This window comes from Octopus bimaculoides, chromosome 1 (assembly GCF_001194135.2).
Source record: "Octopus bimaculoides isolate UCB-OBI-ISO-001 chromosome 1, ASM119413v2, whole genome shotgun sequence".
NCBI lineage: Eukaryota > Metazoa > Mollusca > Cephalopoda > Octopoda > Octopodidae > Octopus > Octopus bimaculoides.
In genome coordinates this window covers 117,600,407-117,615,818 of record NC_068981.1, presented here as the reverse complement: position 1 = coordinate 117,615,818, position 15,412 = coordinate 117,600,407, and the positions used below count along the sequence as shown (strand labels likewise).

At 34.9% G+C, this 15,412-nt stretch overlaps 1 protein-coding gene across 1 annotated transcript in view; it reads left to right on the top strand.

Annotated features, from left to right (window-relative positions):
* LOC106882841 (pappalysin-1) overlaps positions 1 to 15,412 on the top strand; it is a 160,480-nt gene that overhangs the window by 125,321 nt on the left and 19,747 nt on the right. Inside the window, exons 13-17 of the mRNA XM_052969768.1 lie at positions 228 to 430; positions 2,440 to 2,523; positions 10,795 to 11,017; positions 11,652 to 11,898; positions 14,184 to 14,374. Of these exons, the coding sequence (XP_052825728.1) occupies positions 228 to 430; positions 2,440 to 2,523; positions 10,795 to 11,017; positions 11,652 to 11,898; positions 14,184 to 14,374 (948 nt within the window). The remainder of the gene's footprint in view (positions 1 to 227; positions 431 to 2,439; positions 2,524 to 10,794; positions 11,018 to 11,651; positions 11,899 to 14,183; positions 14,375 to 15,412) is intronic.

Genomic DNA, 15,412 nt, shown 5'->3' with positions numbered 1-15,412 from the left:
CTCTCATCAATATATTTATATATACGTACACAAACACACACACACACACACACACACACACAAATACATACACACACACATCTATATATTTATAAAGAAATATATTTATGTACCTTCTACTTGAGAAATTGAGTACTTTACTGTAGTATTTTACTAAAATTATGCTTATTCCAGTCTTACAGTATCACAATGTACAATTATGTATCCATATATATATAATGTTGTAGGTACACCCAGCCTGTGTTACCGATATGATGGTGATGGTGTATGTGAAAAAGACGAAGAAGGTTCCAGTTTACGTGACTGTGGATTTTTCACACCACCCGGTTACGAAGATCAGTGGCCTATTTCTGTCAGTGGTAACCCACAGCATCAAAAGATGCCTGAATGTCCAGAAGACGTACTGATTGGTGCTCCGTCAAGGTTTCAGGTAATTTTCCATCCGACCCCACCGTTTCAATAGGGATTCAGTTCAATTACAAAGACGAAAGAGGTTACGAAAAGATATAACATTTAGTGTACGAGAACATGATGAAGAGATTCTTTCGGATGAAGATGATGATGGTATTGATGGTCACTATTGTAGACGTCATCCTTTGACTTTTGAAGTCTAACAGAAGTTTAATCCATATGTTGTTCCTATATCGGCTTTATTTTAAGTCTATGAGCAAAGGTATTTTACCTGTAAACATCCCAGTTTCTTTTTCAGGTGTGTATTGAGCATCTTTAAACCAATGTGTAGGTACAGTAGGAACACATGGCTACTATTTCTTGCTCATCAAGTGTCCTTGTAGAAACATATGTACATTCGCATTAGCTTTGTTTATGAATGTGGAGCCTTTATGTCAGCACTACATTTGACTACACTCAATGTCTTTCCTCTTCCACTTCTTCCTTCTTTTCTCTAATCCTGTTTTTTTTTCTTTGTGTCTTTTCTGTGGGATTCTTTCGTAAGATTCTTTAGGAGACAGTTAATTTAAGGTATTTGAAACGCTAAATAAGTAAATCGAACTATATACATTATTATATAATCCTCATTATAATCCAATATTGTTCACCATTTCGAGTAATGGGTCTTTGAGGACTGATATGAATTTAGATGATCGAAATTATAGGTGGTTTATATCAGGTCATCGGTGGTGTTTTGCGTCTGCAGTCGGACACATGGCTTCCAAACAGTTCATTTAACCTACGAGATTTAATAGATGACTTCTTCCCTCAGAGCATAAGATGAAATTGAAATCATGTCAACACGATCACTTTATATATAAAATTTATTATCAGTAGTTTTCCTTGTTACATTCAAACCTTTGAACTATGATGTATTTTGCATATCAGTCTGCACACTAAAAGATCAACTGCAAGTGACTCTTCACCATTACTATGCTGAGCTGTAGCGAATATATCTAAATACCGTGGAAGGTACGTGGCTTAGTGGTTAGGGTGTTCGACTCACGATCGTAAGGTCGAGAGTTGTGTTCGATACCCGACAGTGCATTGTGTCCATGAGTAAGACATTTTATTTTACATTGCTCCAGTTCACTCGGCTGGCAAAAATTAATAGTACCATGTAATTGGAAGGGCCAGCTTTGTCACAGTATGTATCGCTCGCTCTGTATCTTCCTAAGAATTACGCTGAGGGTACGCGTGTCAGTGGAGTGCTCAGCTACTTGTGCATTAATTTCACTGGAACCCTCGTCATCATAGCCCACAGAATGTCAGTTTAATATCTAAATACCACTCACTGTTAGGATAGGAAGTTTTGTATTATCATAATGTTACTCGTTAGATTCCATTGTTATTTCATGCTCTACAATTTGCCACCGGTTGTTTGCGGCATAACTATTTCACTTCCTTCACAATTGCATTAATTCATACGTTAATTCAATTCCCAAGAAAATTGTAAGTTATCAAATAAATATGCTGATCAGTCTTTACGCAGCTGTAATCTCCCTACTAAATCAGATGCTGAAGTTTTGAGCTTCAATCATGTAATATACCACCTCCAAAACTCTTTTGATGGTACAAGATCCTCTTCCAGAAATATAATTTTCTAAGTGCTGGAAATTGCGCTACCTTATCTTATCATCTTTTCATACCAATCCTCATGAATTGAAATTTTCATCAATATTTTCAATAAATTTATAAAGACTTTTCTGTTCCTTGATCCCAGACAAACACTATATCACTAGATCTATCATCAAAACGGGGTTAGCATGAGTGACTGTTAAATTCTGTTGATAGTCGATATCTAAAACAATATTATTTTCCAGGTGGTTGTGTGTAAGGGAAGGAACATTATGTTGCTGCTTTTTAATATACCGATAGATTCCACGGGCATACTACGTTGTTCCTAATACAAGCGTTTTGGACAATTATAGCTAAAATTAATTTCAGAAAATCCTTCTCCATGCTATTTATCATTCTTTTCTTTTGTAGGAATGCAAAAACAATGCTGACCTGTCTGATGTTTGGCAACCTTGTAATATAAATTTCTTTTCTGATAATGATTACTGGGTCAAGGTAACATTTTATTAATTTATTCAACTATAATATAATTAATTAAACAAAAAAAAATGTTCTTAAATATATAAAGTATGCAGCTGCTTCTTTTATTTCTTCATCAATGACTACATACATTCCGCTTAATTTGCTATCATTACCATCTTCAGTTGCCAAGGGGTGCATTATTACCATTAATAATTAACAATTGTTTTGGACAGGCACAAAAACACAAATTGGAAAGGCAGGATTAGACAAGTAAATCTAACCAGTAGTTGCTTGGTACATTAATTTGTCTATGCCAAAAAGATGAAAGACAAACCAAACGGAATTTAACCTCGGAAGAAATACAACAAGAAATACGTCCAATACCCTAGCGTTCTGGCGCCCTAATAATTCTTATATAGGCACAAGGCCTGCAATTTTAATTTGATTACCGCAATGAATATTTGGGCAGTTGGGGTGGTCAGATACAGTGTGTCCATCCTCAAATGGATTAAGGAGGAAATAGCAACACCGTATAGATGGACGAGAAAGTTGATGACGCTGCATGGGACACAACACCCTGAAGCAAACGTAAACAGGCTGCATATAAAAAGAAAGAATGGCGGCAGAGGACACATTAGTGTAGACCATTGTATAAGGAGTGAAAGGAGAACGCTTGCCGAGTATTTGACAAAAAGTGATAAAGACCTGCTGCAATATGCTGCGAAAGATATGGGTGTAAATGCAGATTATATGATAGGCAAGGAAAAGTTTAACCAAAGAACTGAGGAGAAAAGAAAAGATCATCTTGAAATAACAATGCATGGACAGTTTGAAAGGAATACACAGGACATTAAGGATAATACAGCATTGTGGGCATATCTTGAGTGGGGTGATTTGAAGGGTCCACTGAAAGCCTGATCACTGGTGCATAAGACCAGGCTCTCGCTACCAATTCCGTGTAGTATAACATCTGTAAAACTTCTGACACCCAGAAATGCAGACTCTGTGGAAAGAGTGTGGAAAATGTAACCCACTTGGAAAGTGGATACAAATGCCGTCACGATAAAGTGTGTGTGTATCTTCATTGGCTCTTAGGCCGTAAATTCCAATATGACGTAACAGAGAACTGATATGAACATGTACAAGTAAAGTTATGCAGGAGGATTGAAAAGTAACGATACTCTAGGACTATGATTTTTAGACGGATCGTGTAATCGAACACCATCGGCTGGATAATGTCATATTGAGTAAGAGAGACAAATACTGTCAGATCATTGATGTATCCATACCAAATGACATGAATGTTGTGAGGAAAGAGGTTGAAAAAATCATCAAGAACTCTGAACTGAAAGTAGAAATGGCAAGTATTTGTGGAATGCGAGAGGGTAATGTAAAAGTGATACCAATGGTGATCGGAGCATTGGGCTCAATCCCATTGAAACTTCAAAACTTCTTAAGGCAACTGGAAATCCCATGCAAGATTGATGTCTTGTAAAAAGCAGCCTTATTCGACACATCGCACAACTTAAGGAAAATATCTGTCTGAGGTCCTTGTTGTAACTTGACAGATGACTAAAGACTCCGGTGCATTTTTACCTTCACTGTGTTACGATGGAATAATAATAATAATAATAATAATAATAATAATAAAAGGAATATATTCACAGACACGACAGAGCTGGAACCTATATACACTGGAAGCTATGCCAACACTATGGAATAACAACAGAAAAACGATGGTATAAACACACGCCAGAAAAGGTCACAGAAAACGAGAAAGCAACCATACTCTGGGATATGCCAATACACACAGATAGAGAAATTAAGGCAAATAGACCAGATATAGTTGTCAAAGATCATGAAGGGAAAAATACTTTCTAATCGATGTATCAATACCAGCAGATGGCAACGTCTCCCTTAAAGAAATGGAGAAACTTTCAAAATACAAAGACCTGGAAATAGAGGTAACTCGAATGTGGAATCTAAAAACAGAAACAATTCCTATCATAGTAGGTGCCTTAGGTATGATAAAAAAATATTCAGACAAATACATAACAAAAACACCAGGACTTACAAATATATATAACATACAGAAAATTGCACTACTGGGCAATGCACACATCCTACGCAAAACACTTTCAATACAGTAACCATAAGAGCATCACAGCAAACCACAGCACATACCCAAGGCACACAGAGCTGCGCTCGGTAGTGAAGTGAAACCACGCTATAAAAATAAAACAACTGAATAATAATAATAATAATAATAATAATTATTATTATTATTATTATTATTATTATTATTATTATTATTATTATTCACTGCGGAGTACATAAGACGTGTTTTCAAACGCTCATGGTTGGTGCAGCTTAAAACATTTATTTACGCCGGTTTGGTGCTTTTTTGTATTATTTACTTTATTCCAAGATTTCAATAGAAATACCAGGAACCTGTTACTGGTTTTCTATTGTTATTTAGCCAGCACAACCATCACTATCACCAGAATCCCCCAAACGCAAATAACCTAAGCAGACACAAGAACATACTCACACAAACATCTAAAACTGCAGATACTACACTCAGAGACCACATAGACACAACCGAACCGAAATAATAAGACCATCACCACTACAGTCAAGCAAACAAATTAAACAACACCAAACACAAAACACCCAACTTCGTACTCATCAGACGGGACGGCGAGGGATTTGTGGCCTGTTATGTAAATCGTTTTGCTTGCAATCTATCTACATGCAACTAACTCCTTCTACTAAATGTGTAGTGCAGTTCACTCGCCCTACATTCTTATCAACCGAGCAATCCAGCTTTCAATGTTTCTCAAATCTACTCTGCGGCATTACATAGGCTGCTTTTATTTGGAGATCCTCTGCTCAGGTGGGAATTTCTATCAGAAATCTGTCTGGACCGCTAGTATAATGCCTGATATAGACCATAAACCTGTTGGACGCTTCTTTTCAAATACCTTCTCTTTTCATTTTATTTAGTTTTTTTCCCCCTTACGTTCAGCTTTAATGCTTCAGCGAACGCCGGAGTTCAATATGTCTGTGTGTTGTTCGTGATGTTTTGCTAGCTGCTTTTGTGATAGATTCTCGCCAATTTGTTGTTTTATCGACCTTATTATTTTAAGTTATAGAGTACTATTCGTTAACCGTTTTCCTTCCCCTCTCATCACTACTAGGGCTTGACATAATCTAGTTTCTCCCCCTCCCCTCTAGAACAATGTATGACAACGGCCATCTGATATGCAAAACTTCCAGTGTCTTCACGTCATTTTTGAAAATCAATGGTTAATATATGTCAGAATGAGAGCAAGTTCTTCACCTCTGCTCAGGGCAGTGAAGTGTATCTGTGCGCAGGTTTCGGCCACAAATCTGTTTCTCTGTTGCATGACTTCACAGTAGTACACTGTAAAGATAGCATTTTCCGTTTACTTCAAGAGCTCTGGAACCCGCAAATACGCTTTTCTATTTTCTCTGTAACCGTACGATCATTTTTTTCTGTTTCTCCTCTTGTGATAACTCCTCGACTAGTGCTCCGGTAGAATCAGCATGACACAATATTCTATATTCTATACACAACCCAAATTCTATACACAGCCCAACTAGCGGGTTTCCCACAATTTCTCTTTTTCAACGTTTACTCAGAAGCATTTTTTTAATGATGTTCAGTGAAATCGAACATGGGACCTCTTAATCGTGAAACAAAGTTCTAACTCATTTATATCAAATATGTATGAATGAGTACGTAGAAATGTTCATGGGTGTATGTGTGTGCATCTGTGTTTGCAAACGAATGAGTGAATGAATATGTGTATGTGAGTATTGTTTATACTAATCATACAGAGCTACTGCTTAACACACATTCTGTCATAACATTCAGAGGTCATTGCCACTAGAATTTCACAATCTGCCACCTGTCACATAGGTACTTTGATGGGAATAACATTTATAATTTTATTACGTACAATATAAATGGCGCTACATGCATATTGTGATTAGCCAAATAACTAATATATAACCAGTATGCATTCGTAAACAGTAATATTTCTATTTTGTTTAGCCCCAAGTCAGCCTTATGCAGGCAAACCTATTATCAAAGGGATTGAACACGTGACTAACCCTAGATATTCAAACATGTCAGACAGTAGATAGTGCACGTTGATGTTTCTATTCATATTTTATGAAATATTCTGAAATAATTCATCACTGTTTATGGTTTGTAATCACTGCCGTAGTTCCTTTTATCAATGAACTACTTTCTGCCATATCATGCTCAACAGAGAAATATTTGACCCAGAAGTCTAGGAACTATTAATGTCAACAATGAGCATCTGTATCTTTTCCTCTTTGAGGAATGTGTCAGTTATGACCTTTTGCACAACAGTTGAATCCGAAATCTTGCACATAGTTGCAACGTGAAGCTGTGGCTGTGTGGTATGAAGCTTGTCTTCTACTTTAGCCTCTGGCCGACCAAATCCTTCTGAGTCGATTTGGTAGACGGAAACTGATAGACGCCCGTCGTATAAACGTATACATACAAAAGCAAGCGCTAGAATAAGTCCTGAGATCGATTTCTTAGACTAAACAGTTTTCAGGCGGTGCTCCAGCATGGTCGCAGTGGAATGACTAAAACTAGTAAAAAGTTAGACGAAAAAAAAAAGAATGGTGTAAATGAGTATGCAAATGTGCTGAAATACTTGTAATATATTTAGGTGGCTAAAATCTGCATGTTTTTCTGTTTGTATATCAGTCTTTGTAGAAATTGGTGAATGTGTTTGCAGATTGAGATAAAGTGCTACTATTTATCGGTTGTGCTTAAGAATGAATTTTTAGAATATTGATCTTTTCATTTCAGTTCAAATTTTCAAGGACATACTTCTATGAACTTCCTTAAGTTCGTACGTATATGTGTGTGTATTTATGTATATAAATAGAAAATGAGATGACAATATAATAAACGATTATCTTATGAAATTCATTAGCTTCATGAAGTTCATTAGAGGTGCAATGGCCCAGTGGTTAGGGCAGCGGACTCGCTGTCATAGGATCGCGGCTTCGATTCCCAGACCGGGCGTTGTAAGTGTTTATTGAGCGAAAACACTTAAAGCTCCACAAGGCTCCGGCAGGGGTGGTGGCGAACCCCTCTGTACTCAAATAAAGGCGATGCTCCAGCATAAAAGATCTTCCAGCGGCTTCTGCTACAAGACACAGTGGACTCAGTTGAGTGCCTTATAGCATCATCGCAGCCTCAAATATGAAGTGCAATTTATTTGGGAAAAGAATTATATTTATGTATAAATAACTTTTCCCAAATAAATTGTACTTCATACTCGAGGTTCCGATGAAGCTATAAGGCATTGCTCAGACACTCAACTATGAATCTCTTGCAGAAACAGCTGTAACTCATTTTCTTTTTATATACATATATAATAAATCAAGGATATAAAGACATATACATACATATACATCTGCATATGTACGTATATGTATATATGTATATAAATAGAAAATGAGATGACAAAAGAATAAACGATTCATTATATATATATATATATATATATATATATATATATATATATATATGGCTAAATAAAGGATATAAATCCTCTTAAATGGATGTCAGCATCCACGTTCTCCGGTTATATCCAGTATATAAGCGAAAAATTGAAGATGTTAGTTTCGCATTGACGGATCTGGGTATACTATTTATTATTTTTTATGTATGAGAAAAAGAAAACAAAAAACTGACATATAGACATCAGTTTATTAGAACATAATACAAGTCTGAAGAATATCAAACTCAATTTCACCTACAATTGTTTCCATGCCCAATTGAATCAATTTGAGGAATTAAATTAGATTAGATTAAATTAAATTTCCATATCCAATATCGTTAATTGGGTGTTTCATCAGGGGAAGAATTTGTAAGAAAGGACTTATATTCCGATGTGTTGTTTAAACCTTGATAGATTCAGATATGTGCGTTTCAGCAACCAATATATTTAAAAAAAAAAAATCACCGTTACTTATGTATATGTAAGCGCAAAGTTGTTTAATGCATTTGTGCGGGCTTGTGTAATGTGTTGAAAAAAAAATATCCGTCAGTTAGATATTTCGATACGATTACTTTAAACTAGAAGCTCAAAAGCCATTAATCCTAAACTACGCTGTTACTTATGCTAGATCGAAATGTCATTAAAGTATTTAATGACGTAAGAAATTTAATTATAAATTACCCAGTTGCAATCTAGATAATACATTATTATTATCATTTTATAATTTTTTATTTTTAAAAACCATAGTTACGTATATGTAATATTTACATTACGTATTTGTGTGCGCGCGCGCGTTAATGCATTGAAAGCTACTAGACGATGACGAATCAAGACTGCTTACTGATTACCATAACTGAGCATTATGTAATCAATATTTGTGCACAATGTATTTGTTTACATAATAGTGTACACGAGCTTAATTGAGGAACGCACTAACGTTAAAAAATCTAAATTAGGGAAATTAATAAAAATTAAAACCATTATTGAATTGATATGAAGTATCTTTAAATTAAGATACCAATTATTTTTTTTAAATATATCAATTACAGATTCCTAAGATATGTACTTAAATTAAAATACTTTTAACCTTTATATAATACAGTTACCTGTAAATAAAACTTTATATTCATATTTATCATTTATTTTATATTTTAATATTAATATATCTACTAAGAATTACCTAATCTTTATATCTATAACTGTTAGTATATTAATTCTGAGATACCGCCGAAATGTATAGTCCTGGTAAATTTTACATTGTATTTAAAGGTAGTTTTTGAAAACATGCTTATAGACGTGAACACAGGATATATCCACCCTCCCACTTGTGATAAGGAGTCTACGTTTGGAATTTAAGATTTGGTATAATTCTTCTATGCAAAGAAAACAAAAGGTATTGCCAATTTCATAGGCACTAGCCCTGCTTATTAATTCCCACTCACAGTAAACATGTTATTGTCCTTTAAATCCCAAATAAATTTACTAATACAACTTATTTTTATTATTAAATGTATAATTGTGATTAGCGATATGTTTTTCTGATATAGTTTTGCGTAGCACCGGTGTAAAAGAAATTTTGAAGGTAAGAATTTCTTTTACATCGGTGCTACGCCAAAATAATAATAATAATTTATTATTTAACTATGATTTCTAGATTGCAATTGGGTGGCTTATAATTAAATTTCTTAAGTGATTAAAAACTTTAATAACATTTCGATCTATCATAAGTAATCGTGTTTTTGTTAGCTTCTAGTTTAAAGTAATCGTATCGAAATATCGTTTAAGCTAACTAACGGATATGTTGTTTTTGTTTATTTCAACACATGACACACACACGTTCACCAATGCATTTACATATCCATAAATAACGGTGTTTTTTTTTAATACATTAGTTGTTGAAACGCACATATCTGAGTCTACCTAGGTTTAAACAACACATCGGAATATAAGTCCTTTCTATCCAATTCTTCCCCTAATGAAGTACCCAATTAACGATATTCGATATGGAAATTTAATTTAATTTAATTTCTCAAAGTGATTCAATTTGGCATGGAAACAATTGTAGGTGAAATTGAGTTTGATATTCTTCAGAACTGTATTATGTTCTAATAAACTGATGTCTATATGTCAGTTTCTTTGTTTTCTTTTTCTCATACATAAAAAATAATAAATAGTATACCCAGATCCGTGAATGCAAAACTAACATCGTCGATTTTTCGCTTATATACTGGATATAACCGGAGAACGTGGATGCTGACATCCCTTTAAGAGGATTTATATCATTGATTTAGTCATATATATATAATGAATCGCTTATTCTTTTGTCATCTCATTTTCTATTTATATACATATATATATATCCATATACGTACATATGCAGATGCAGCCTGTGAGACGTTAAATGGAGGTGTTGCACTCCTGGAAATCTTACATATACACATAAATGCACACACACACACACACGCGCGCGTATGTATATCTGAAACATAACAGTACGACAGATAGATGTTGATAAAAAAATAACTGAACGAAGTAAATCATATGATCTTCACAATTATATGAAACTTCTGTGGCGGTGCCTCAGCGTGGGTGTAGTCAAATGAGTGACATCAGTAAATGAATGAAAGAAAATGTACATGTTTTGTATGTAGATTCAAAACACGCCTACACTAATATATTCATACAACATATACGTAAATATTTCTTACATTTCCTCTTTCCTTTACAGCTCTATTTCAAACGTCCAGTGATTGCAATCGCCGTGATCATTTACTTAGGTTCAGACGGGAGGACATATGACAGCCCTGAGAATAAGTTTATCTTTATCCAATTGATTGATTCCAATAATCAAGTGACTGATGTCGAAAGAAAATTGATGGTTGTTTGTAACACAAATCCTGTCCATGTATCCATATTCCATGATCTTAGCAAGCCATTTTTCAAGACAAAAGGTATATATCTGTAAATCTATATTTTCTCCTTAGTTTATCAGCAACTTATATTCTTGTATGTATTCTCTCCGAGAGAATGGTAAATGTCCCATATCCACATTGGTTTTCTTCATTTTCGACATTTCTTATGACTAAAGACAATCGACATCTTCCGCACTCCATAGATATTATCAGTGCATATCTGACATACCAACATGCAATACCTTCATAATCGCACACACATATATATACATATATATATGTCTGTCTGTACACACACACACACACACACATATATATATAAGCAGAAAATGGAGAAAACTTATGATCAACAAACAAACAAATTGACCAACATCAGTTAATTATTTTTTAATACAAAACATAACATAACATTACGTAACATTTCTTATGGCCGTTTTGGCTGCTAATGTCAGTCGGTGCTTACAAAGAAAATTCCGAAAATAATATTCGCCATCTTTATAGCACATTCGATCTAGTGCTTGGAGCTTCATCAGAGTAAAGGCAAATACATAAAATAAAATAAACGAAGGGAAAAGGGAAGGGGGGAAGGAGAAAGCACAATGTTTTGTTTTAATTTGAATGCTTCCTGATTCCGATGGTAAGTAATCCTTGAATTTTGCATTGCTCTTTTAAGGTATAAAACTATCACTTTCATCCGCAAACATTGCTATTGCTGGCGTTCGACTCCGCTCTTCCGAGAATTTTGATCCTATAACACCAGAGAACTGTGGTGGAGACGAATTTTACAATCCACGATCGCAACAATGCGTTAACCAAACATGTCCGCCGATGTTATGTGAACCACTTGTCATAAGGAACTCTGTGATATCATGCACTGGACGAAGTGAAAGTGATGTCTGCCATATTAGTTGTATGGACGGGTAAGTTTCGATATCCTCTTTGTTGAGATCATAAATAATTGATAAAATGAAATAAATAAATTTCATGAAATACTCAGGTTTATAATAGATTTAATGAGCTTCATAAATGAGTTAATTACCGTCATTAACTACATTAAGTCGGAAGTAAACGAAGTTTCATTTTTACCCTGAACATTCAATTATTGATTTTGTAATGATCAACCGCATTTCTCTATCATGAAATAAACTTTTTAATATTAAGTTGATACAATTTTGAGTACACTGTGACGTTGAACTATGTATGATATTCCAACGAAACACTTCTCAGTTCATACACCAATACACATTACGTGCATCGGGAAATTATTCAACTTTACTGTTGCATTTTACACATAGTTGTTCCTGAGGTTGATCTCAGTTGTATAATATTTGTAACATTTTCAAAGGAAGCATTGCTCGTTACCTAGAGGTGGGTGGCCTGACTAATGGTGGTGGCTACAATATTATTAAAGTAAAAAGCGGCAGGTCAGCAGTTCCACATTTACCTGTTGATTTATCTTTTATCTGTCTCATATCACTACAGTGTGATACAATAGAGGTGTAAAGATGTAAAACAGCCTTATGAACGTGTATAGTGCACAGTTTTCATTTGATGGGAAAAGTCCTGGTTAAAACATCTCTCTCTCTCTCTCACACACATACACACACATACGCACACACACACACACACACGCACACACACGCACACACACACACACACACATACACACTCCCTCTCTCTCCCTTTATCTCTAACAATCATTTATCTATCCATCCATCAATCTGTCTATCAATCATTCAATATCTCTCTCTGTCTCTTTCTCTCTCTCTCTCTCTCTCTCCCTCTCTCTCTCCCTCTCTCTCTCTCTCTCTCTCTCTCTATCTATCTGTATCTGTAGAGGAAATGAGATTTACCTGTATAGATTCAGCTTGGTTTACCGCATCGAATGAGATCGGTAATCAAATTAGCAATTTAGAGAGAAAAACATGCAATTTCTGAGCACATCATCTTCTTTCCACAGTAAAGCTACAAACGCACATTTACTTAAAACACGCGATCTTTCTTTTATTATACATCTGTGTTTCCCTTCATACTGTGTGGCGTTTCAATTAATTGATTCCGTTGCCAACGTGTGCAACGTTGTGCCAATTAGGGCAGACCTGTTTAGCTCCATCTGAACTTTTGCATATATAAATATAAATACTCTAAAGTACTATTACGAAGTAGGATCACTAAGTGTGTTTGAACTGGTAATAACATCGCATAAAAAGATACTATCCTTACTGTGGGCAGGAAAACTAGTAATCTATCACAATCAGAACTTCGGGTAAGGAGTGACTCTCATGCGATTTCGTGGTGTAGTGCCTAGATCTTGTTTGTACATATCCAAGCTCTTTTACCTTACACTTCCTCTCTAAAACTTCTAAGAAAATCTATTAATTGATTGCATGACCTTGTAGAACATATTCAGGATAAACAGTGTCCTTTCCGATCAAAACAAAAGGATTGATATCACCTTCAGTTTCGATGAGTGATATATTTTTATGATACAACCAAAAATGACGACTTTTTTCTTTCGACATCTTAGCAGCAATCTCATGATTTTTCACTTATTATGGCACACTCTATGACTTTTTGTCTGCATTCAGGCAGTCAAACAGCTTCTGAGAAATTGTGACTCGGTTCCCAATATGTTTGGCCAGGCACTCGCGGCGCGCATTTTAAGGCAATACAATGTATCTTCAATTTTTCTTTTCAAAAAAAAAAAAGAATTGATGTAAACTTTTATAGATTCTTACTTGTTTGAAAACTTCAGCATTGTCAGCTAACAATTTTCATGGATCACAACATGAACTTTTGCTATGAGGTTGTTTGTTGAAATGGAAGAACGTTTAGATTTTGGATTGTCTTCAGTGGATGTTCTTTCCAATTAGAAATGCTGGTGTCACTCTGTTTTGAATATATGAGCTTCGGAATCAGAAGATTATACTTTCTTCTTTTCATTTTAAAATAATAACGAAGCTACTTTAAAATTGAAACAATGATGTGGAATCATATTCCATTTCTTAGTAAATGTATTTCTATATGAATTGTATGACAAGAACACGATTATCTTATTAGAGCTACACCAGTTTTCAAGCAACAGTAGTTATGTATATTCCATACTGAAAACATTCTTTCACCATGGATGAGTGCTTTTGATTTTCTAAGAAATTACTCTGTACTTTTATAATTTATTTCGGTTTCCATTATTATTATATTTTAGTTATCAACTAAACTACGCCCTAAACGAAGTAGTTTGTGCAGATGGTCATTGGCAGCGCTCCGAAGAGATAAGCTGTCTCCCTGTCGACTGCAGACTACCATCCATGGTGCATACAACATTTTCTTGTCCGTATGGTACGTCGTACAAGAAACACTGTACATTTACTTGCAATCCTCCGGCCCAACTTAAAGGTATGTTACTTTCAAAATGTACCGTTTTTTTAAACGAAAATCACTATCAGTTATCTTAATTTCATCCATATACACGAAACTTTGTTGGGAAACAATATGGTATATATATCAATATTTTATCAAATATAGGATATTGACAGAAGTCAGGTCTTTGATTTTTTTCAGTGTCTTCTATCGTGTAGAAATGGTATTCATTGTGAGGAAACGGTTGCCCAAGTTTATGTAGATGCCAATAAGTGGTAAAGATCATATTTGTAGTGAGCGCAGCACATGATTGATTGGCGTAAAGTAGAAAAGGTGGCATTTGTCTCATTTTTGCTTAGTGTGAACAGTGAAGAAGGACACACGCACACGAGCGCGACTGTGTGCGTGTGTGTGTAGTTTCACCTGACGTGTTATTAAGCCAGTTTGGTTGAATATGCTGTCATGTGTAACTTAAAGTCCGTGTAAAAACAAGAGTTTCATTATAAATGTATTTCTATGTTTGTGTGCGTTTGACCGTACCGTGTCTGTGTTTACCAGTGAAACTTTGTATTTTGTCACTTTAATACAAAGCCTGCATCAGTGATTCGATAATCAGTGATCTTTAAATAGATATCGATAACATACATACCAGACGGAAAAAATTCTTGGTGTCTTTGAAGATGAAAATCCGTACATGGCCGCAGTCTAGTAGCTGAAAGTAGTAAAGCAACGCAAAAATGTCTCGTCTTTCTTTAACTAATTATTTTTTCTTTCCACAGATGTCAGGTCATTTCCTCTAACAATCAATATTAAATGGCTTTTAGACTACAATAATTTCACTTATTTATTTTATAGCGCCATCAGTACATTGAAGCTGAATAATTGACATCAGCTATTTATGTTCTTTCTTTGAGAATTCCAGTCTTTGGAAGATCATTGTGTAAATATTTGTTAACAATCAAGGATGCCAATAATTATAACACGATCGAAGACTTGAATCAGTTGATCACATATATATGTGTGTGTGTGTGTGTGTGTGTGTGTGTGTGTGTGTGTGTGTGTGTGTGTGTGTGT